Source organism: Peromyscus leucopus, chromosome X (assembly GCF_004664715.2).
Source record: "Peromyscus leucopus breed LL Stock chromosome X, UCI_PerLeu_2.1, whole genome shotgun sequence".
NCBI classification, from domain to species: Eukaryota; Metazoa; Chordata; class Mammalia; order Rodentia; family Cricetidae; genus Peromyscus; species Peromyscus leucopus.
The window spans coordinates 135,761,358-135,784,544 of NC_051083.1; the positions used below are offsets into that span (position 1 = coordinate 135,761,358).

Genomic DNA, 23,187 nt, shown 5'->3' on the forward strand with positions numbered 1-23,187 from the left:
TCTCTTATTCTTTGGACCCCAGACCATGGTCCTATTGCCTAGAAGCTACCTGACACCCTGTCTGTCCTTTGATTGCCCAGTGACATGAGCTACTGGGTGGAAACTGATCCTGTGCTGGCAGATTCCTCCCTAAATGGGGACCAGTGCAGATGTGGCTTGCAGATAAACTCTTCTGTCACCTGAGCTGTGCAACCCTCAGAAAGAGTAACTAGCACTATGGGCTGTACCCAACCTGAGGCTTCAGACAGGGCCACCTGGAGTCCAGTCTTCACACCTTCCCCCAGTGCTGCTAGATACCCAACATTTAGACCTCCTCTGCACAGTGGCTCTGGACCCACAGTTTGGATGTGCCCTAAAACAGACAGAGCCCTTATCCCTTTGAAGGACACACACCTCCTAATAGTGGCCTCAGAAAAGAATAGAGGGGTTGGGTTGGTCCAGAGCTTGGGAATTACCTCCTGTTGGGTCTGAAAGGTCAAACATCTAAGAAGAGGACATCCCTTAAGGTAGCAGGCCTTCCAGAAACTGTTCACACCTACTTCACTTGACCCAGAGCCCATTCAGAACTGGCTTTAGAGACTCACTGTGGAGCTGAGGTCAAGGCCCAGTGGGAAACACTGGGTAGAAGCTTGGCCCAGGAAGCCCAGAGGGTATGCAGTAAATATGTGCTGGGAGGTAATGATATCTTGCTCCTGGAAAGTCAAGAAGGCCCCTCCATAGGCAAAGTCATGGCTATCAGCTATCAGGCCTTTCCTTTCCCTCCTCTACTCCATATAGCTACAAAGTGCTGTATGTGCCCAAGCTCTTCCTACTCTCCTGTGCTTCTGTGTATGTCATGATCACATGGGTGTTCTCAAGTCTCTCCGTGTTTGTCATTCCTCTTCCATTGTAGGCAAGCAGCAGGATGGGGCAATGGACAGTAGCCAAACCAGAGGTAACGTATGTGCATGGCTCAGGGCAGCTGAGGAGCTTGTGGGGAGGAGGGGAAGGGGGAACTGGGGGGGCCACCTGATGCCAGGGAAGAAGCAGCACCTAAAGACAGGTGAGTAGGCCCCACAGTCCTATCCTGGCTTGGCAGTGAAGGGGACACCCTTGGAGGATGCTCCAGTTTCCACCAGACACTGTTTTCATGAAGCCTAGATAAGCCACCTGGAAAACATCTGGTCAGTGCCAAGGCCATCGGCATGGCTTGAACTTGCCCATGTATGAAAATTACCCATAGACACCCTGAGATCACTTTGGCCAGATAAGGAAACCGAGGCATAGAGAGAATAACTTGTCAAAATCCCTAGGCGCCAGTCCTGTGAGTTTTTCGGGTTAGAGAAGTCAGCTAGAACCTGAAAGATAACTGAGATTGGTAAGGCTTTGGGGACAGGAGGCATCCTGTTGGCTAGAGCCCTTGTTTGGTGGGATAACAGTAGGTAGGGACTCAAAACTAGAGTGACCCAGCTAGACAGGGTCTGGCATGTCCTAAGGCTGCTAGGAAGAAGGAGCTATCGTAAGTGGCTTTGGGCTGCCAGGTGAGGTGAAGGGATGCAGAATAAAAGAAAAAAGACAAACTGGGGGACACCCCCACAACTGCTAGGTCAGGCAACCCCTTCCTTAGGAAGAGTAGAGGAAGCAGGTGGAGTGGACAGGGTTACTTTTGGCAGTGTAGTCGAGAGCCCCAAGCCCAAAGCCTGTGCAAAGCTTGGCAAAGGGGGAGATAAGGCACCCATGTCACCACCACAAAGGCAGCAAGAATGAAATCTGAGGGGCCTAAAAAGAAGGAGTGGGAGGAGTCACCTGATCCAAGAGGGAGGTAGGGAAATAATAAGAGGGACAAAACAGTCTTTCCCACAGATTCCATAGGAGGAGGCAGGCTGAGCAGTGGTGTCTGAGCTAAGAGGAGCATACACTAAGGCCCTTTAGTGTCCTCTAGGGGAAAGTAGAGGTAGCTTGGATATCTGTGGACAATTGAGTCAGATTTTGGTTCTAGAACATTCCTTGGACCAACCACAGGACTTCTCTCAGGTATTGAGATTTAGGACATTACTGGACTGGCCAACTTGTCTGTGCACAAGTTCCTTGTACTAGTGTCTGTCCACCCTTCCCACAAAAGAACCATCTGTCTGTCCCACCTAGGACAATACTTCAACTGCCTGCCTACCTCAGGAGGGCCTGGGCTTAGGATGCAACAGAAGCCTACAGATTTCCTTTGCAAAACTTGAAATTAAAAGTGCTCCATTGAATCCCATATGATGAGACATGTCTTTCCTTGTGATTGCCCTCTGTAGCCCCTTTACCCTTGCTAAGCCCTAACTTCAGCCAAGGGTTTCCTCTATGTACAGCTAAGAAGCAGGATGGGGCTGTTGCCATGGAAATGCAGCCCCTGAAGAGTGCCGAGGGTGGGGAAATGGAGGAGCGAGAAAAGAAGAAAACCAACGTACCCAAGAAGGAGAAGTCAGTTCTGCAAGGGAAGCTCACAAAACTGGCTGTGCAGATTGGGAAAGCAGGTACGTTCAGCCAGACACAGAATGCCAGAAGCCTGGAGGACAGCGGGCTCCTGGAAGTAGTATCAGTTCCAGATGCTGTGAATGCAAAGGACAGAATATTGTCCTAGCCCTAGGCAAGTTCATGTACAGAGAAATGGATAGTATTCCAGAAGAGTGTGGCATATACTGTAGGGCCAGAGGTGCAGACCAGAGCCAATCATGACTATCAAATCCTGGCTTAGCACCCTCCACCCCAATAAGGCCTAAGCCACACATTCATGTATTACTTAGCAGACTCCCTGATTCAAGGTTTCTGGCCACATCATAGTCAAGAGGCAGCCAACTTTACTGAGAGCCTGCTGCCCAGAGCCCAAAAATATGAGGGTGGCTAGTTCCTCACAGGTGTGCCTCTCATACCCTTAGCTTTCTGCTCTTTACACTACACTGTCCTGGGGAACTGGAGCAAAGGCTACCCTAGGACCTCTCACTTCATGGAGTCATCCTTCAAGCTGTTTATCCTAAAAAATGACTCAAATCCATCAACCCCTTGCAAAGGCCCTGGCTGGGCTCAGGCCAGCCATGGCTACATTGTCCTCAATTTTTCTTCCTTCCTTTTCTCCTCTTACCTCTTGTGGCCCTTCTCCATCATGGCCGGACAGGGTTGGTGATGTCTGCCATCACTGTCATCATCTTGGTCCTCTACTTTGTGATTGAGACCTTCGTCGTGGATGGCCGGGTGTGGCTGGCAGAGTGCACACCTGTCTATGTGCAGTATTTTGTGAAGTTCTTCATTATCGGAGTCACTGTGTTGGTTGTGGCTGTCCCTGAGGGCCTGCCTCTTGCTGTCACTATCTCCTTGGCTTACTCTGTCAAGGTAATAATACTGCTACTTATAATTAATTCCATCACATAGACTACAAAACTAGAGTGGGATATTATCAAAGCACCTTAGGTGTAGTGGGCACTAAGGAAGGCTGGGGAAGCTAAGGAAGGAGGGAAGATGGACTTTGCTAATACATCCTAACAGAGGGTCCTACTGTGACCACCCATCCCTTAGACACAGTGAAGGGAGCTAGAAAACAAACTGATGTTGAGAAAGACCTGGGCTTGGCATCTGTGGAATACTGGCAGGGAGAGTTGGAAGAGCCAAGAAAAAAGTGGGGGCAGATAGTGCTGCTTGCAGAGGCAGAGGCAGAGAGGCAGGGGCCTCAGAAAAGGTTCTGGGACACTGGGAGGCAGTGGGAGAGTAAAGAAGAACCAGGGGAGTGTGGAGGAACACAGAGGTAGCAGGCAATTGGAGAGGGAGCTCTGGCAGATAGTTTCCAAGTCAGCCATGCAGAAAGTAGCTAGCTTCTTGGAAGCTCACTGTTCCCCATGAGATGGCAGCCCTTGTATCTTACATACCTACTCTCTTAGTTTTATTACCACCCAATCCAGAGATGACCAAGGTCACCAAATAGATTGTTAGTGTCACTCACATTGCCTTTATCCCTATGAGTAAACAACTAAGCATCTCCCACTCCTTCTTTGCCCTTTACAGAAAATGATGAAGGATAACAACCTGGTACGCCACCTGGATGCCTGTGAGACCATGGGCAATGCCACGGCAATCTGTTCTGACAAGACGGGCACACTCACCACCAACCGCATGACCGTGGTCCAGTCCTACCTAGGAGACACTCACTACAAAGAGATTCCAGCTCCCAGCGCCCTGACCCCCAAGATCCTTGACCTTCTGGTCCATGCCATCTCCATCAACAGTGCCTACACCACCAAAATACTAGTGAGCAGGGCTAGGAGGGCAGATGAGAGAAGGGGGCAGGGCTGGTGGTATGGCATGAACTGCTCTGAAGGGCTCACTAGGCTCACTCATAAATCTTGGGGTGCTGAGAAAGTAGCTGAGTGGTATTGGTAAAGAATATGCCTAGTGAACATGAGGTTTGACCAAAAATGGTTTGCACCATCATACTATAAAAAGAAACACAGAGCAGGGGAGAAAAATGTAGATGGACTTTTTTGTCAGGACCATCAGCCTCCCAATATTGGCACAGAGACCTGTATTAATTATGAAAGCTCAGATAATAGCTTAGTCTGTTTCTAACTAGCTCTTGCAACTTCAATTAACCCATATCTATTAATTTACTTTCTGGCTTGTGGCTTTATCTCTGTAGTGCCCAACCTGCATGCTCTGCATCCCTGGCATCTCTGCCTTCTTCTTCCCAGCATCCTCTCTGCCTGGAAATCCTGCCTAGCTATTGACCATTCACCTTTTTATTAAACCAGTCACAGTGACACATCTTCATAGTGTACAAAAAGATTATTCCACAACAGAAAAGTAAAAACCAAGGTTGAAGAGATAACTCAGTCAGTAAAGTGCTTACCTTACAAGCGTGAAGACTTGAGTTCACTCACCAGAACCCATGTAAAAAAAAATATGCAGCAGTCTGCTTATACTTCCAGCACTGAGGAGGCAGAGACAGGCAGAAAGCAGGGGCTCCAGGCCAGTGACAGACCCCATTTCAACAAAACAAGAAAGACCAAGAACTTTCAAGAGGAACCTTTAGGGTGCTGGTTGCCTTTCTTCCTGTCCCTGGCATGACAGAGTACTCATGCTGCTGGGTGGGGTAGGTGGGTTCTAGAAGTCCTTTCCAAGCATGGTAAATGATGGAAAACCTACCTTTAAGGGGACACGTTGCAGCCAGGCCATGTCCTGTGTAGTCAATATGGGTGGCTTCACTCTACTCCATGCCACTGCCCCCTAGCTACATGATGGCCAAAGCTGAATGGGAACCTTAGCCTTGGGGATGGAACAGAGGGTACTCTGAGCCTTGATGCCAAGCTGACTGTCCTTGCCTACAGCCTCCAGAGAAGGAAGGCGCTCTCCCACGCCAAGTGGGCAACAAAACAGAGTGTGCTCTGTTGGGCTTTGTCCTGGACCTGAAACGAGACTTCCAACCTGTACGGGAGCAGATTCCAGAAGATAAGCTTTACAAAGTGTACACCTTCAATTCAGTCCGCAAGTCCATGAGCACAGTTATCTGCATGCCTGATGGTAGCTTCCGCCTCTTCAGCAAGGGAGCCTCAGAGATCTTGCTCAAAAAGTGAGTGGGTAACAGGAAGGAGCCAGGGGCTGGGTGGCTGAAGGCTAGCTAAAGGGTATAAAATTTCTTGTTTTATTTTTGTGGTAAAGTAGACCTAACATAAAATTGACCATGTTAGCTACTTTAAAGTATACAGTGCAGTAGCATTAAGTATATTCCTAATGTTTGCAGCCATCACCACTATAGAACTCTAAAAGATTTTCATCACCCCCAAAAGAAACCCCAGGTCACATTAGGGAGATTTTCATGCCCCCTTTCTACCTCTGGCAACTTCTGACCTGTCCTTGTGGTTTCACCCATTCTATTCCAGAGATTTCATAAAAATGCAATTCTGTACTTTGTGTATTTTGGTGTCTAGCTTTCATCATAGTTCAAAATGTCCTCAAAGTTCCTTTATCTATCAGAACTTCACTGCCATTTGAAGGCTGAACAACCTTCCATTGTATGGATAGCACCACATTTGGTTCAGCCATTCATCTATTCTCAGACACCCAGATTGTGTCTACATTTGGGCTCTTGTCAATAGTGCTATCATCATTCAAGCACAGCACAGGCATAAGTTTGAGTACACATTCTCAATCCTTTGGGGTATACACTGTGTCAGTCAGCTTTCTGTTATTAGAATACTTGAGCTGAGCACAGTGATACACTCCTCTTGTCCTAGCTGCCTCAAATGATGAGACAGGAGGATATCTTAAATCTAGGAGTTTGAGACCAACCTGAGCAACATAGGGAGGCCCTGTCTTACCACCATCACCAGAAAAGGAGAAAAGCCAACTCATAAAAGATTTATTTAGACTTATAATTTTGTTTTTTTTGTTTTTTGAGACAGGGTTTCTCTGCGTAGTTTTGCGCCTTTCCTGGAGCTCACTTGGTAGCCCAGGCTGGCCTCGAACTCACAGGGATCTACCTGCCTCTGCCTCCCGAGTGCTGGGATTAAAGGCGTGTGCCACCACCGCCCGGCTTAGACTTATAATTTTAAAGGTTTCAGTCCATAGTCATTTGCCCCCACTGCCTATGGACCTGTGACAGAATGGAACACCATGGCAAGGAGTATGTGGTGAAGCAAAAGGCTAGGATAAGAACAAGGAAGAGTACAAGACCACAGTACCACAAATCTCTTCAATAGCATGTCACCAATAGGCTAAAAAATTCCCCCATCTTAAAGGTTGCACCACCTCCCAACAGCATGAAAGTGAAGATCAAACGTTTACACTATGTTTTTTGGAAGACATTATAGATTCATTTTAGCATTCCATCCCTGTCCTCCAAAGAAAGGCTCGTGTCCGTCTCACAATGCAAACTTCACTCAGTCCACTCCCATGATTTTTCAATGTTGTGACTATTCCAAAATTCCAAGTTCAAAGTCTCACTCACTTTGTGTCTAGCTTTCATCATAGTTCATAATGTCCTCAAAATTCCTTTATCTATCAGAACTTCACTGCCATTTGAAGGCTGAACATATTGAGTCCCTATAAAATTCAAACAACAAATTATTTTAACATACAATGGCACAGAGTAAATATTCCCATTCTAAAAGGCAGGAATGGAAGCACAGTGAGTACAGATTGAACCAAAGCAATACAGAAAACCAGCATAGCATTAAATCATGTAGTTCCATGTCCAATGGTATCTGAGCCATGTGATGATGTGATGTAAGCTACACAGGGCTTAGACAGCCCTACCTCTCTGGTCTTGCCTCTCCCTCTTGAGCTGACTTCCTGCAACTTTCTTCAGCAGGAGTTACATAGTCTGAGCATATCTAACTTCCTGCAATCTCTACTGTAGCTTTAGCTTCACCTCACAGCTGTGTGCACTACCTAGAGGGATCCTGACATGACCACACATCTATCTCATGGCTACCCAGGCTTTCCTTTAAAATCTAGGTGGAAACATCCACAACTCTGCAGGTCTTCCATTCTGAACATATGCAAAACCACCACATGGAGGATGCCAAGGTCTTCCACTAGCTTGAACTACATCTGGGCCCACTTGAACCACAGCTGCAGTGGATTCTGAGGCCCTCCCTGAATGAATGAGTAGGACCATCCCAGGGAAAAAATTTACAGTTCATTAGACATATTAGGACAAGCAGGGCTTCCTGGAACTGTCCTCTCAAAAGACTCTGCCCTAGAAAGTCTTTAAAAGCAGCTTGTATTTATACACCCCTGAACTGTGGTGGCTGTGGCCTTGTTAATTTCTGAGATTCTCTCCAGACATTGTTCTTATAGTATCAGTGCAATACTTGACCTTTTAAAGTGGCACTATCACTTCAGCAACATCCTCCTTGGCTAGAACTTTATAACACATCTTCTCTGGCCAAAATTGCAAGTCTTCTTTAAAAAATTTCAATATTACATTTGTTTGTTTGTTGAGAGAGAGAGAGAGGGAGAGAGAGAGAGAGAGAGAGAGAGAGAGAGAGAGAGAGAGAGAGAGAGAGAGAGAACAGAATGTGTGTGTGCACATGTGTGTAGACCAGAAGACAAATGTGGGAGTTGGTTCTTTCTTTCCACAATGTGGGTCATGGGGATCAAAGTTAGATCATCATGCTTGAAGGCAAATGCCTTTACCCATTGAACCATCTCACCAGCCCTTTCCTCTTTCTTGCTCTGATGACATTAAATTCAGCTGAAAAAGAGCCAATAATACTTATGCCACAAACTGAATGCTGGGATGCTTGAAATTTCCTCTACCAGATTAGTCTATCACCTTACATTTAACCACACTGAGTGTGAGGACATAGGCAAAAGTGTAAAGAAGATAGTTTCCATAGCATAATACAAATGGTCTCTAGTCCAATTCTCAATATTGTCCTTGTTCTCATCTGAAAGCTTGCAAGCACAGGCTTTACTGTTTGTATCCCTGTTAGCATTCTAGTTCTCTGAGTTCCCACCAGAATTACCTGTTAAGCTCTGCTTACAGCATTCTAGGCTCTCTCTATTGTTGTTGTTGTTGTTGCCATTCTACTGGGGGGAAAGTAGGATCTCCTGGGTAGAAAATAGGATCTTCTAGTAATTTCAATTTACATTTATTAAATACTAGTAAGGATGAGAAGATATTAGAATATTTCTATGTTGCTGACAGCAATATAAAATGGTATATTGCCATGGCTGAAGAGGTGGCTCAGTTATTAAAGTGCCTACCACTCCAAGCAAAAGAGACCAGCATTCCAACCAGGTGGTGGTGGCACATACCTTTAATCCCAACACTCAGGAGGCAGAGACAAGCAGATCTCTGAGTTCTGAAGCCAGCCTGCTCTACAGAGAGAGTGCCAGGACAGCCAGGGATACACAGAGAAACCCTGTCTCAAAACAAAAACAAAAAAACAAAGAAGACTAGTATTCATGTGAAAGTTGGGTATGTAACTTGGTCCATGGACAGAAGGGATGGGGCAGCAGTGGAGGGAAGAGACACACAGATAACTGGATTTCATTGGCCAGCCATTCTAGCCAAGTGGATGAGCTCCAGGTTCAGTGAAAAACCCTGTCCAAAGAAGTAAGGTGGAGAGTAATTGAGGAAGACATCCAAGGTGACCTTTGGCTTACACGTGCACACACCCACACAAACACATACATATACCTACACACACAACACACACACACACACACACACACACACACACACACACACATGAATGGTAACATTTTTGGAATATAGTTTTATATTTTATATATTTTATGGTTTCTCAGAAAGTTGAACATGGCACTGCCATGTGACCCAACTGTTTTATTCCTTGGCATATGTGTGATAATTCACTTTGATTGTCACCTTTACTGTACTGAAGGATGTTTAGAAAACTAGTACCAAGAACTAGGACCATTGCTGTCACCATGCCTGGTCATGTGGAAGAAAACTTAGGATTGACTCATGGTAGGAGTTGAAACATTTGGAAGAGCACACTAAAGAGCTGGGCTATCTTTTATTGTGTTTTTTAAATCCTTGCTATATACTGACTACTAAATCCTCATCAAACATATACTTTTCTCTTTTCACTCTCCTGATAGTGTCTGTAGATGCACAAATATTTTCAAATCATGATGAAATCCAATTTGTCTGGTTTTGCTGTTGATGTTTATGTGGGTTGCTTTTGGTTTACTTGGTTATCTTTGGTTTTTATTACATTTATTTAATTTTAAATTATTGTTGATTTATGTGTATGGATGTTATGCCTGCATGTATGTCTATGTACCACGTATGTGCTGTGCCCATGGAGGCCAGAAGGGGGCATTGGATCCCCTAGAAGTGGAGTTACAACAGTTATGAGCTGCCATGTGAGTGCTGGAACTCGATCCAGGATCCTCTGGAAGAACAGCTACTACTCTTAACAACTGAGCCATCTTTCTAGCCCCCCCCCCTTTTAATGTATGTGATGTTTTTGCCTGTTTGTATGGCTGTGCACCACATTCATGCAATGCTCATGGAAATAGAGGGGGCATCAGATCCCCCTGGAACTGAAGTTACAGGCAATTATGTGGATGCTGGGAATCAAACCCCTGTCCTCTGGAAGGAGACAGTGCTCTTAACTGCTGAGCTGTCTCTCTAGCTCCTGCTTGTTTGTGTGAATTCATGTGTGTGTCACACACATGCATATGTACATACACACAAGTGGAAGTCACAGGACAACACGTTCTCTCCCTCTACCACATGGGTCCTCAGGATTGAACTCAGGTCATCAGGCAGGCAGGCATCAAGCACCTTGACACTCTGAGCCATCTCACAAGCCCCCATTTGGTTTGTTTTTTGAGACAGATTCTCCACTGTACATGTAGCCCAGGCTAGCTTGGAACTTGCAGTTCTCCTGCCTTAGCTTCTCGAGTTCAGGGACAACAGGCATGTGCCACTATGTCTGAAGTGGGGTTTCTTTCAGGGGTGATGAAAATATTCTAAATCTGACTGTGGTGATGGTTGTGTGTATCTAAAGATACAGTAAAAATTGTTGAATTATACACGTTAAATGGGTGAATTGTATAGTTTGTGACTTGTATTTCAATGAAACTGTATAAAACCCAAAGTAGGGAAGGAGCATGAGCCTTGCCCCTGAGCATCTCTGCTTCTCCTACCTCTTCTCATTCTGCATACTTCCCCTTGGTCTTGGCCTTTCTCTTTTCCTAAATCTCTCTGCCTCACCCACATGGCTTTTGCCATTTACCCTCAAGGGCCTTGGAAACAAAATCTCCAACAGTACACCAGGGTTCTCTGCCCCCAGGCTCAGCCTGCCCCATGCTCTCAGCAGACCTGACCACCAAATACATCTCTACTTGGTTGCCTTACTCAGAATACTCTCCCCAAAACAGCCTAGTCACAGGCTATGCAGCCCATGGTGAAGGCCACCTCTCCCCTGAAGTGGTCCCTACTAGAGTAAGATGAAATGCTGCATTTAGAGGCCCTGGCTCTTTCTGTGCCACTCCTTTGATGGGCACTATGGGGTTGTAGCTGAGGCTGACCACCAGCCACTCTGCTCTCTGCTGACAATGGGGCATAAGGAACTTACTACTCTGTCTTGCTAGCTCAGCTTCCTCATATAATATGAAGATCTTACAAATATGGATCTCCTGGGAGTGCTGAGAATCACATGAGTGAATCCATGACCCTAGGAAGATGTCAGCCTATGGTGGCTTTTGTTAGTTTCTCTCTGTCAACCCCCAACCTTGATAGCCAGCTTTACCAGTCTCCCTGTGGCACCTGCCAGATGAGGCCCCATTCAGTTCAACCACAACTTTTCTGTAGCTAGCCTCCCTAGGCCTGTCCCTTTTGAAGCTCCCAGACTGTCAGAGCTAGGACTGAGGCTGCTGCTGCCATACGTTGTTCCTGCTCCATTGTTCCAGAGGACTGTCCATTAAATTTGGAGTTCACCTACATTCCACACCCTTGTCCTATAAAGTCTGTAGGAAAGGTACAATAAGCCTCAGGTTTCCACCTCTCACCTGGGTCTCTTAGCCAACCAGTGTGTGCGTATTCACAGGTTGCTGTGACAAATGGTCCTAAATCCGATGGCTTAAGATAACAGAAGTCTTAGGCTGATGAGATAACTGAATTGGTAAAGTTCTTGCCTCAAAAAACACAAGGCCTGAGTCTGATCCCCAGAAGTCATGTGAAAGGCTGGATGTGGTAATACCCACTTGTAATTCCAACCCTGGGGAGGCAGACCAGAGATAGGCTGATCCTTGGGGCTCTCTGGCCAGCTAGCCTACCCTGCTTGGCAAGCTCTAGGCCAGTAAGAGACCCTGTCTCTAAAACAAAACAAATAACAGTAAGGTGGACAGTGACTGAGGAACACCCTACTTTTGACTTTTGGCTTACACACACACACACACACACACACACACACACACACACACCACACAACACACACACACCAACATAAATTCATTACCTCACATTTCTGGTGGCCAGAAATACAAAGTTGAGATGTGGGCCAAGCTGTACTCTCTCTGAGAATGGGAAGGGAGGACCTTTGCTTTTCTCTCCCAAATTCTGATGCTAGAAAGCAGCTGCATCACTCCAATTTCTTACCTGTGGTAACATGGCCTTCTCCCCTGTCTCTGCACATCTGCATCCTCTGTTCTTTATAATGTCATTGGTTAAGGTGCCATCATAATCTAGTGTGACTGGCACTGTTTCCTCTTGTTCATTCCCTGTCCCCATCTCACTCTACCACCCCTCCCCTGCCAGGTGTACCAACATCTTAAACAGCAATGGTGAACTCCGAGGATTCCGTCCTCGGGACCGGGATGACATGGTGAAGAAGATCATTGAGCCTATGGCTTGCGATGGCCTCCGCACAATCTGCATTGCCTACAGGGACTTCCCTGCAAACCAGGAGCCTGACTGGGACAATGAGAATGATGTGGTGGGCGATCTCACCTGCATAGCTGTCGTGGGCATCGAGGATCCTGTACGACCTGAGGTAGCTGCCCCTTTTCTGGAAGCTGCTCTAGTGACTATTCCCCATGTTCAAGGTTGTCCAGTAGGTGGCAAGGTGGCTTTTTCCACACTGGACCTCCACACTAGAGGTTTGGGACACAAGCAGACATGGTGAGAGCCACTTTCTCCTCACTTTCCAAGATGTCACACCTCTTCCTGCCCTATGTATAGATAGAGCAGCCTGGAAAACAGTGACTTGGGGTCACTCAAGGTCATGGGACCTTCCTCAGTGCTTTTGATTCCCCTTGCCAAGCCCTCTTGTTCTTGACCTATGGGAGTTCTGTGGCCCCTGGACAAGGCTCACACTCGACTTCTACCAGGTGCAAAAGAAGATTCTGGGTGTCTGCAGGACCAGTGGACTGAAGGAGGATATGGGGAAAACTGAGGAGCTAGAAACAGCTGAATTGGGTAGATATTGGTTTGGGGATATGGTGGGCAGGCAGTTGTCAGTCAAGAGCTTGATTGTGTCTGAATGAGATTCAGAACACACACATGGAGATGTCAAGTAGGCATATAGGTGTGGGAATGGAAAACTTAGAGCATAAGTTCTGACTGAAAAGAAATCCCAGAAGCATCTTCCTATGCATGATGATATCATTGAGGGTAGCTTCCAATGATAGAGGCCAGATTTGGGGGGTAGGATGGATCTCAAGGGTCATATGGGTGAAGCAAGCACAGAATGAAAAAGGACAAGTCTGCCTATTGATGGCCTTGACATTGGGAGGTCACTGAAGCCTTTGACCTGAACACATGTGATGGTTGTATTTGTTGTTCTTTATGGATGTGTTATTCTTGTGAGTGGATACCCAAGAGTGTGAAAGGGTATACACTTCATGTTAGACTACCTTGATCCTGCACATTAACCTGAAAGCACATATCTGTGGGAACTGCTCTGGAGCTTTGGGTATGACAGGGAAGGAGAATTTTTGCATACAGGATCACAAAACAAAGGCACTCTGTTCCAAAGTGAATACTCCAATGTCTAAAGAATGGCCATGGGTCACTGTCAACCATATATCCCTGTACTCAGTTGGAGATGGAGTAAGAAATGTAATGAGCACAACAGGCCTAGCCTGGGCTGGCAGCAGAGTGAGCCCAGGGCCAGCTGTACAGTAATATTTTTGAAAGTTTAAACCTCAGAAAATATGAAACACAGACAAGTGTTAAGATTTATACATGTGTTAAGAAAGATATAACCATGACTCAACCTCAAAGGGTACCGTGGGGGGGGGTCGGGGTAGAAGCTCAGAACAGCAAGAACGTATCTCAGTTTGGGTGGTAACAGAGGGGTCCAGGGAACAAGGGTAGCTCCTTTGTGGTTTAAAGTGGCTGAGAGGGAATTCAGCAATAACGTTAGTAGAGAGACCAGCTATCAGGTCCTGGCTCTGGGGCAAACACAAGGGATCCAGCAAAACCTCCATGGATCCTAGTCAAACTTGCTGGGTACTGGAAAGCACAGGATGGCCACCAGAGGGGAGCAGAGAGCTGTGTCCACAGAACTCTAGCAGATGAATGCTCAGGTGGACCTGGAAACTTCTACAGACATCTGCTCCCTGCTGTGCTGTGAGCCTTGAGGAGAAAATAGGGAACAGGTCAAAGCAGACAAGGAAAGAACAATCTTTCCTACAAGAAAGAGTATCCTCTGGAGGTAGTGTTCCTGCCACCTGGCTAGGAGGCTGAGAGCTTAGAGACTGCATGTCTGGGTGGGCCTTGGAGTAGTGGCTGCTCCTGGACCCTGGGGTGACCCTGTCCAAAGCTCCCAGTTTTCAGATTCATCGTGGCCACCTGGCAGTAGCAGAGAAGAAGGCTTCCAGCCATTTTGGAAAATGAAGCTGCAGAGCTGCCTCACCCCTGCTTGAGAGGAAGTTCTCTGTACTCAAGGTCTTATGTGGCACCTTAAGACCCTAAGAGAACAGAATGTGTCCTTGAGTCTGAGCATAAGGAGAGAGAGAGAGAGAGAGAGAGAGAGAGAGAGAGAGAGAGAGAGAGAGAGAGAGAGAGAGAGAGAGAGTTGGGGGGCAGGTGAGGGAGCTACCACAATTAGACTCTGCCCAAGGCATGTCCTTCGCTGTCACTTAACAGTTCTGGTTTGATTATCAGATCCCTATCAAAGCCTTAAGTAGGGACCATTCTGTTCTTGCTTGGCACCCTCTACTTCCTTCCTGATTTCCCCCCAAACTTCTCTGTCCCTCTGTGCCCACCCTGCCTGCTCTAGCCTCCCTAGTTCAGAAGACTAGGCCAAATCTAGATACCTCCTACTTTCCCCCTCGGGTCCAGCAGCTGGCCCACCACTGTGCACAGGGTACCCACCAAGAAATTCAAAGACCTAGGCCTCTCTTCACTCAACTCTTCAAACTCTGAGCTGCCCTTCCTCCATCTTGCCTGTTTGTCCCTTCTGCGGCTCCAGGGCCTGAAGGGCCACACATATCATGTGTTTGGAAACTGTCTTTTCCATCTGCCCACTACTGGGATGATGCTACAATGCCCAGGCTGATCTCATTGCTTTCCACCCTCTTGTCCTGTTTTGTGCTTTGTGCTAAGGGTTTTCTTTCTTCTTCCTTAGTTCTAGAACCTACTATGTCATTTGAAAGAGAAATGCATTCATTCTAATCCCAAGTAATGCCCCACTTTCTCTAGTGAGTACATTATGTAAACCCTACAGCTGAGACAAAGATTACTTCCTGAGGAAAATGGTTGAGTTCTATGCTGAAAAACAAAAACAAACTAGACAAGAGAGGGAGAAGCCCAACATAGCTAGGTCTAACTCACTACTCATTCCTGTGCCAGCCACAGTGAAGGAGATGCCAGGGACAGTGGGCTAGGGGTCTGGGGAGGGTACCTGCCCACTGCAGGCCATCCTCTGAACTCCTTCACACCACATTCCAGAGACCCTGCACTGGAACAATAGGCTTCACTATACTTCCAGATTTTCTGGGACTTATGATTCTGTAGATCTGTACCAGACACAAAATATGGGCTTGTCTTGCCAGCCCCTCCTACCATTCTTATATCTCCCAGGTCCCTGAAGCCATTCGCAAATGCCAGCGTGCTGGCATCACAGTCCGTATGGTGACTGGAGACAACATCAACACTGCCCGGGCTATTGCAGCTAAATGTGGCATCATCCACCCAGGTGAAGACTTCCTGTGCCTGGAAGGAAAGGAATTCAACAGAAGGATTCGAAACGAGAAAGGCGAGGTAGCTCCCTGCATCTCTGTCCCGGGATGCTGCTTCTTCCATCCCTCTGCTATCTTCTCATCCCTCCCAGGCATGGTGCCTAGACTCTGAGGTCTCCATTATTTCCTCCAGATAGAACAGGAGCGGCTGGACAAGGTGTGGCCCAAGCTGCGGGTGCTCGCCCGATCATCACCCACTGACAAACACACTCTGGTCAAAGGTAACCAAATGTGTTCATCCTCTTCAACATGTACTTGCCTCTGGCATCCCTGCATGTTGTCACCTGCTCTTAGATTCTTGAATGGAAGATTCTAGAGACCATTGACTAGAAAACATCAAACTAATAATGGCTTGTAGAAGCTGCCCCCTCACTGGAAAAAATGGGGGAACTAAAGCTGGGACAGGGAGACAATCATCCAATGCACACAATGTGGGACCTTCTCCTCTACCAAATCATGCCAGACTATGTTACTGAGCAAAGGACCTTGGTGGAAATAGGGGGATGAAGTTATCCCATTAAAGCCTGAGGACTTGATCCCATAAGTGACCAGGAGTACAGAAGCAGCCCATATCAACCTTTGGCAGATAGCTTCAACCCTACCTTAACCCACTCTATGTTCTAGGCATTATCGACAGCACAACCGGTGAGCAGCGGCAGGTGGTGGCCGTGACTGGGGATGGCACCAATGATGGGCCAGCTCTCAAAAAGGCAGATGTGGGCTTCGCCATGGTAAGCCACCTAGTGCCATACCAGTTCATCACACAGATGAAATCCTGTTTATCCTGGACTTAACTTTTGACCAGAAAGTGGAGAGCCAGTGTCAGTGCAGGTGACAGAGTGCTAGAAGCTTCCTTCTCTCACATCTTGACCACTTGGGGCTGTATGGGCTCTGACCATTAACAAATGTATATGTGATTTGTTTAGAGACATTTGGTGTGAAGTCATCAGAGGTGACAGTAGAGCCCAACTGCACCACTGAAGAAAGGGATAAATGTTGACCAGCGGCTTGTCAACAATGACATCTGCCCACCATCACCTATTCTCAGTCCACTCCGAGTAGCCCCTAGCCCAAAGAGTGATGAGCAGACCACAGTGGACTCTTCCTCTGGCTTCTCTCTTTCTTTTCATACAGATCTTGCTCTTCTTACTGAGCAAGGTGGCCTTCTAGGCCTTCTAGGCATTGCCCATGTGGTGAGCTCTGTCCCCAACTCACAGTGGCTAGCAGCCTAGTGTCACCTTTCCCCACCCTAGCAGAAAGGAGGACCTTTCACTCAGTCTATATTTGGTTCAGTGGTGGGGTGAGGAAGTATAGCATTCCTAGACCTCACAACCTGGAGTAGAGAGCAAGCTGAGCTTCCCAAGGTGGCTGGTGTCACAAGGCCAGGTCCAAGATTGAGTGAGTGAGGGCTACAACAGACCTGATGTCTATTGCTTGTGCCCAAGCTTGTGTGGTAGAGCAGCAAGAATCTCCCAAGCAGCCAGGGGATGGGTCCTTTACCCTACCCAGACAGACAGCCCACATTTCTCAGGGCTTCTTCAGGTAGCCAGACAAAGGACTGGTGAGTAGCCACCCAGTGGCAGCTGGGCCTTGTGGAAGGCTGTACAGATGGCCATGTTGTTAGCAATTGTGTTGTTTAGCAGCAAAGGCCACCTCACAGCCACATGTGGCAACATGCAATTTGCGGCATAGAATGTTTTAGATTAAAACAAGTGCTGTTCAATTAAGGCTTTATTTTGGAAGAGAAAGGCAGGGGACCATCCCAGGTGGGCTGGGTGGCCAAGGAGGGGTTGAGAAATGAGCACTGTGCCTGTGTACCATCCTCCAGGGCATTGCAGGCACTGATGTGGCCAAGGAGGCCTCTGACATCATCCTGACCGATGACAACTTCACCAGCATTGTCAAAGCGGTCATGTGGGGTCGCAATGTCTACGACAGCATCTCGAAGTTTCTGCAGTTTCAGTTGACAGTCAACGTGGTGGCTGTGATCGTGGCCTTCACGGGTGCCTGCATCACTCAGGTGGGCACCAGGGGCCTACAGGAGGCAGTTGGTTTCTAAGAGCAGTAGTGTGGGTTCAAGAGGGCTATGTTGACAGCAAGTATTTTGTTTGCTTCAGATTCTTTTTATTGAAATCAAATTCACATACCAAAAATCTTATCTGTTCAAGGTAGATGTTTAGTAGATTTTTTAGTATATTCACAGTGTCAATCATCACTTCCATCTAGTTCCAAAACATGCTCATCCATCCTAAAGGAAACCTTTCACCTACTAGCAGTCATACCCCATCTCCCTCTAAGCTCCTGACGACTGTCACTTCTTTCTGCCTGTATTTATTTGCCTATTGTAGATAATTTGTGTCAGTGGAGTGAAATGACATGTGGCCTTTTGGGGTTTGTTTTTACAGTTTTTGCAAAGGGGAGAGGGGCACATATATGTGCTACAGTGCACATGTGGAGGCCAGAGGAAAACTTGTATGAATAAATTTTCTCTTTCCACCATGTGGGTCCCAGGGAATTGAACTCAGGCCATTATGTTTATGCCTTTATCCACTGTGCCAATTTGAAGATTTGACATATGGCCTTTGCACCCCGCATCTCATGTGGCATGTTTTCAGGATTCATCTATGTTGCAGCTTAGACCAATGCTTTATTCATTTTCATAGCTGCACAATAGTCCAATAAGCCCCATTTTGTTTGTCATTCATCAGCTGACCAAGCTTTGGGCCACTTCCATTTCATTGCATTGTGAGTAGTGCTGCTAGGAACACTCATGTCCAAGTTTCAATGTGCATATGTCTTCCACTCTCTTGGGTCTAGATCTAGGAGTAGAATGACTGAGTCACAGAGAAACTCTACATTTCCTCTTTCTCAATGCTTTCATCCTTCCCATTGGTTGGAGGCCAGAATTTATTGATTTCTTGTTAGTGATGGTTGACTTTATTGTCAAAAAGTAGTTAACTATTTTTGGTAATTATCTTGGTCCTTTCAAGCGTGTGTGTGTGTGTGTGTGTGTGTGTGTGTGTGTGTGTGTGTGTGTGTGTGTTGGCAAGGTGTACATACACCTGTATTCATGTTCATGTAGAGATCAGAGGTAAACCTCTGGTGTTCCTTGGTAGCTTTCCACCTTGTTTTTTGAGAGACAGACTTTCAATAGGATCCGAGCCTCACTGATTAGGTCAGGCTAGCTAGGCAGCAAGTCTTACAGATCCTCACATCTTCATCTTCCCGTCACTGAGATTACAAATTCACACCACCATGCCAAGCTTTTTTGATGCAGACTCTAGAGGTTGAGCTTAGGCTTTCATGCTTGTAAGGCAAACACTTTACTGAGTTAACTCCCCAGCCCCTCAGGTACTTTTTCTTGATATCTAAGTCAAGTATGAATGATATCATAATAACCATCCTAGCCATTTGGAAGTGCAGAACCCCAGACCTTGGCATATTCAGTGTTGTATAACCATCACCTTGATTTACTCTCAGAATATTCTCATGGTCCCCAGAGGATACCTCCCACCCATTAGCAGCCACTCCCCATTGCCTCCCCAACCTTTTAAACACTCATCTGCTTTCTCTGTATGTGAATTTCTCAGTTCATTTGATTTCATTCACTCACTCATCATGGTGTTGTACATTCAGATCCTATGAAACTGATTTTTTTCCATTTTTTCTTTATCTTTTTCTTTTTCTTTCTTTCTTTCTTTTTTTTTTTTTTTTTTTTTTTTTTTTTTTTTTTTTTTTTTTTTTTTTGAGACAGGGTTTCTCCGTGTAGTTTTGGTGCCTGTCCTGGAACTCACTTGGTAGACCAGGCTGGCCTACGAACTCACAGAGATCTGCCTGGCTCTGCCTCCCGAGTGCTGGGATTAAAGGTGTGCGCCACCACCGCCCAGCAAAGCTGATTTTTAAAGAGACACTCAATGGGGATGATGAGAAAGCAGATTAGGGTCAACATTTCTGCCTCTTCCTGCCCTGTGAGGAGAGAGACTCCGGTTTCAAAGGCAGGCTGCTGTTATTGGGCTATCTTGAAAGCCCTGGTAACTAATTGGGACTTTGTGGTTCCTGAAAAGGCCTCAGACCACACCTTTGAGATCACTGCCACCAGACAAGAAGAAGGGGAGGTAAGTGGAAATTAGAAAGCCCAGTGGAAAACATCTGCAAGCCTGAGGAAACTTGTGTGACAGGCTTCTGGGAATGAGATTCCCAGATCTCATTCGCATGATATTCGCAAAGCTGAGCTTCTCAATAGTGGCAGGCTTTCATATCGTACCATCCCAAGGTTTCTCTGTGTGATCCTGCATGGCCAGCACATAGAAAGGTAACTGCTCCCTCTCTGCAGGACTCTCCTCTCAAAGCTGTGCAGATGTTGTGGGTGAACTTGATCATGGACACATTTGCCTCACTTGCCCTGGCAACGGAGCCCCCAACTGAGTCACTGCTGCTGCGGAAGCCATATGGCCGGGACAAACCTCTCATCTCACGTACCATGATGAAGAATATCCTTGGCCATGCAGTCTATCAGCTCACCATTATCTTTACCTTGCTTTTTGTTGGTAAGTTGGACCTAAGGCACATGCTTCAGCTCATATACAAGGTTTTCAATACACTGTTGTTGTAGCCTCATGTGGTGATATTGTGTTCCCTAAAATATTGTGCACCCTAATAAATTTATCTGGGGTCAGAGAACAGGACAGCCACAATATTAAACAGAGGATAGGCAGTGATAGCACACACATTTAATCCTAGCATTCCAGAGGCAGAGATCTACCTGGATCTCTGTGTATTCAAGGATACAACCAAACATGGTGACTCACGCTTTTAATCCCAAGAAGTGAGCCCAGGGAGTGATGGCAGAAAGCAGAAAGGTATATAAGGCGCGAGGACCAGGAACTAGAGGGGGTTAAGCTTTTGGCCTGGTTAAGCTTTTAGACTTTTGAGCAACAGTTCAGCTGGGATTCATTCTGGATGAGGACTCAGAGGCATCCAGTCTGAGGAAACAGGATCAGCTGAGGAACTGGTGAGGTGAGGTAGCTGTGGCTTGTTCTGCTTCTCTGATCTTCCAGCATTCACCCCAATACCCAGCTCCAGGTTTGTTTTTATTAATAAGACCCTTTAAGATTCTTGCTACAGCCTCATGTTTGGGCCCTGTCTGTAACCTCAGTCTGGCACAGGATGGGATACATCACTTACAGACAGAAAAGAACAGACCTTTGACCCATACCTTCCTGCTTCACCATGTGCCCTACTGCACATCTCTGAGGCAGATATGGTGAAGGAGAGTGGCCACTGGTGCTAAGAGATCTCCCTCCTCAGCCCCTGCCTCTCTCTTCCCTTCAGGAGAGCTCTTCTTTGACATTGATAGTGGAAGGAATGCACCCCTGCACTCGCCACCCTCAGAGCACTATACCATCATTTTTAACACCTTCGTCATGATGCAGCTTTTCAATGAGATCAATGCTCGCAAGATTCATGGTGAGAGGAATGTCTTCGATGGCATCTTCAGCAACCCCATCTTCTGCACCATTGTCCTGGGCACCTTTGGAATTCAGGTAGGCCATGAAGGTGTAGGGGCACTGATGTTGGCCTCCCTGTCCCCAAATCTCGTCTGTGTTCTAGAGCAGGTGTTCTTCATCTTCCAAACATTGCTGGGCTCATTTTGGTCTAACCTACTAGCTTCCAAAGGGCGATGGAAGGCCTTTATCTTCCCATCCTGCTCACATGGTTGCTAGAAATAGTCTTCCCTGACTCTCTCTGGGTCAACCATCTCCATTTCTAGCACCTAATTCCTTGGTGTTCTATAACTGTAGATTCTTTAAGAAATGTTCATCGTGCACATGGTTGACATGTTAAACTTTGGCTGCCACAACACTGTGGGCAGGTTGGCAAGCTGGCAAGTTCAGCTCCCACAGGTGGGGCTGAATGCTCTAAAGTATAGTGTGTTCAAACAAAATTTCCTTTATAGTAAGTCCCACAAATCAGGAAATGGCTGTCATACAAATGCAGTTCACCGTTCACAGATCCCAAGAAGAGGGGCACATCATACCTTGGTGGCCACCCACAAATGCCAATAAGGAACTAATGAGAGGGGAATTTTATTGTGGCTTCCCAGGACCAAATGAATGAGAGGGTCATCAGATTTCATCTTGGCTAGCATAAATCATTTTAATCCACCACAGGGTATAGACTGGCCCTGGTTGCCTGGAAACTGGCTCTGAGGTAGATTGGGTTATGCACTATGAATTGGTTAGTTAGCATTTAAAAATAATGCCCTTGGGTTTAGGACTTCTCCTAAAGTAGACAGAAAGGAAGGCAGGAGGCCACCCATACTATAGGGTCAGGCAAATAAGAAAACAGCATTGCTGAAGCTGGAAAGATAGTCCAAACATCTGAGTCTCACCTGGAGGCTGGAGGCACCAGATTGTAGGTGGGTTTGAGTGTCAGCGTGTGAAGCTACACATTGACCCATCCTGGTATCCTTGGCCTGTGGGCAGCTAGTCTGTGGGAACCATCTTTAGGCATTTATTGATGGACAAAAGAGGGGAAGAGCTGATAAGGAATGCCAAGGCATTTCCCAGAGTCTACCAAAAAGTCAGGAAGCCAGAAAACATTTGCCTATGGCCAGGCTGGTCTGGCTCCCAGGAAGCAAAGTCAATCTGGAAGAAAAGGTTTGTAGAGGGCTGAGCAGAACACAGAAAAGTCAGAGCTACCCTGGTAATACACTTCTCCTCTGCCCACCACTTTTCATTCCTTCCCCCAGATTGTCATCGTCCAGTTTGGTGGAAAGCCCTTCAGCTGTTCCCCACTGTCCACAGAACAGTGGCTCTGGTGCCTATTTGTTGGTGTTGGGGAGCTGGTCTGGGGACAGGTGAGTGTCTGCCTCATCAACTTTCTTACCAATGCTTTCATTCTGGTTGCTTCTGTTCATGGCCTTCAGAGTGGGTAAGAAGCCAAGCATCCTGTCCCACTTATGCTTCCCCCTATCCTTACTCCCTGCCCCAAAATCTTGGAGCCTATGACCTGGGAAGTGTATGGTGTGTACTCAGGCTCGGGCCTATGACATACTATAACCTGGGGGCAAGGTCACAAGTGACAACCTCAGGAATGAGAACATAGAGCAGAAATGTCACACTGTCCTGGGAAATCATCCAGTTTCCTTCCCCATAGTAGAAGCTAAAAATTGCGTGCTAAACCTGTATATTTGGGGGACTGCAGTGTGTCTGGGTATAGGGCATTTACTTAGCTTTCGTAAAGTCCTGGGTTCTATCCCCAGCAGTGCAAAAAAAACAAAACAGAAGGCAGGCCAGCCTGTGAAGTTTGGGATGTCCCAATGTATTTGAAATTAAACACCCTGCTATGAAATCTGTGAAGCAAAGAGAGCTTGAGAAAAATGAGGTGTTTTGACTAAATGGAAAGTGGCAGGACAACACTTGCAGACCTGAAAGCCTCAGCCGCCCCCAAAGGAGCAGTTTGTAGCACCCAATGATGAGATCAGGAAGTAACATCTTGGGTGTCAGCAGC

General features: G+C 46.7%; 1 protein-coding gene across 7 annotated transcripts in view; it reads left to right on the forward strand.

The window, feature by feature from the left end:
• Positions 1-23,187, forward strand: part of Atp2b3 (ATPase plasma membrane Ca2+ transporting 3) — a 73,881-nt gene that overhangs the window by 31,126 nt on the left and 19,568 nt on the right. For all 7 annotated transcript variants that reach the window (XM_037199330.1, XM_037199328.1, XM_028888587.2 and 4 more), the window contains exons 7-19: positions 893-934; positions 2,331-2,495; positions 3,134-3,348; positions 4,015-4,257; positions 5,334-5,575; positions 12,248-12,482; positions 15,518-15,697; positions 15,809-15,896; positions 16,300-16,406; positions 17,504-17,695; positions 20,009-20,222; positions 21,007-21,218; positions 22,427-22,534. In XM_037199330.1, the coding sequence (XP_037055225.1) occupies positions 893-934; positions 2,331-2,495; positions 3,134-3,348; positions 4,015-4,257; positions 5,334-5,575; positions 12,248-12,482; positions 15,518-15,697; positions 15,809-15,896; positions 16,300-16,406; positions 17,504-17,695; positions 20,009-20,222; positions 21,007-21,218; positions 22,427-22,534 (2,243 nt within the window). The remainder of the gene's footprint in view (positions 1-892; positions 935-2,330; positions 2,496-3,133; positions 3,349-4,014; positions 4,258-5,333; positions 5,576-12,247; positions 12,483-15,517; positions 15,698-15,808; positions 15,897-16,299; positions 16,407-17,503; positions 17,696-20,008; positions 20,223-21,006; positions 21,219-22,426; positions 22,535-23,187) is intronic.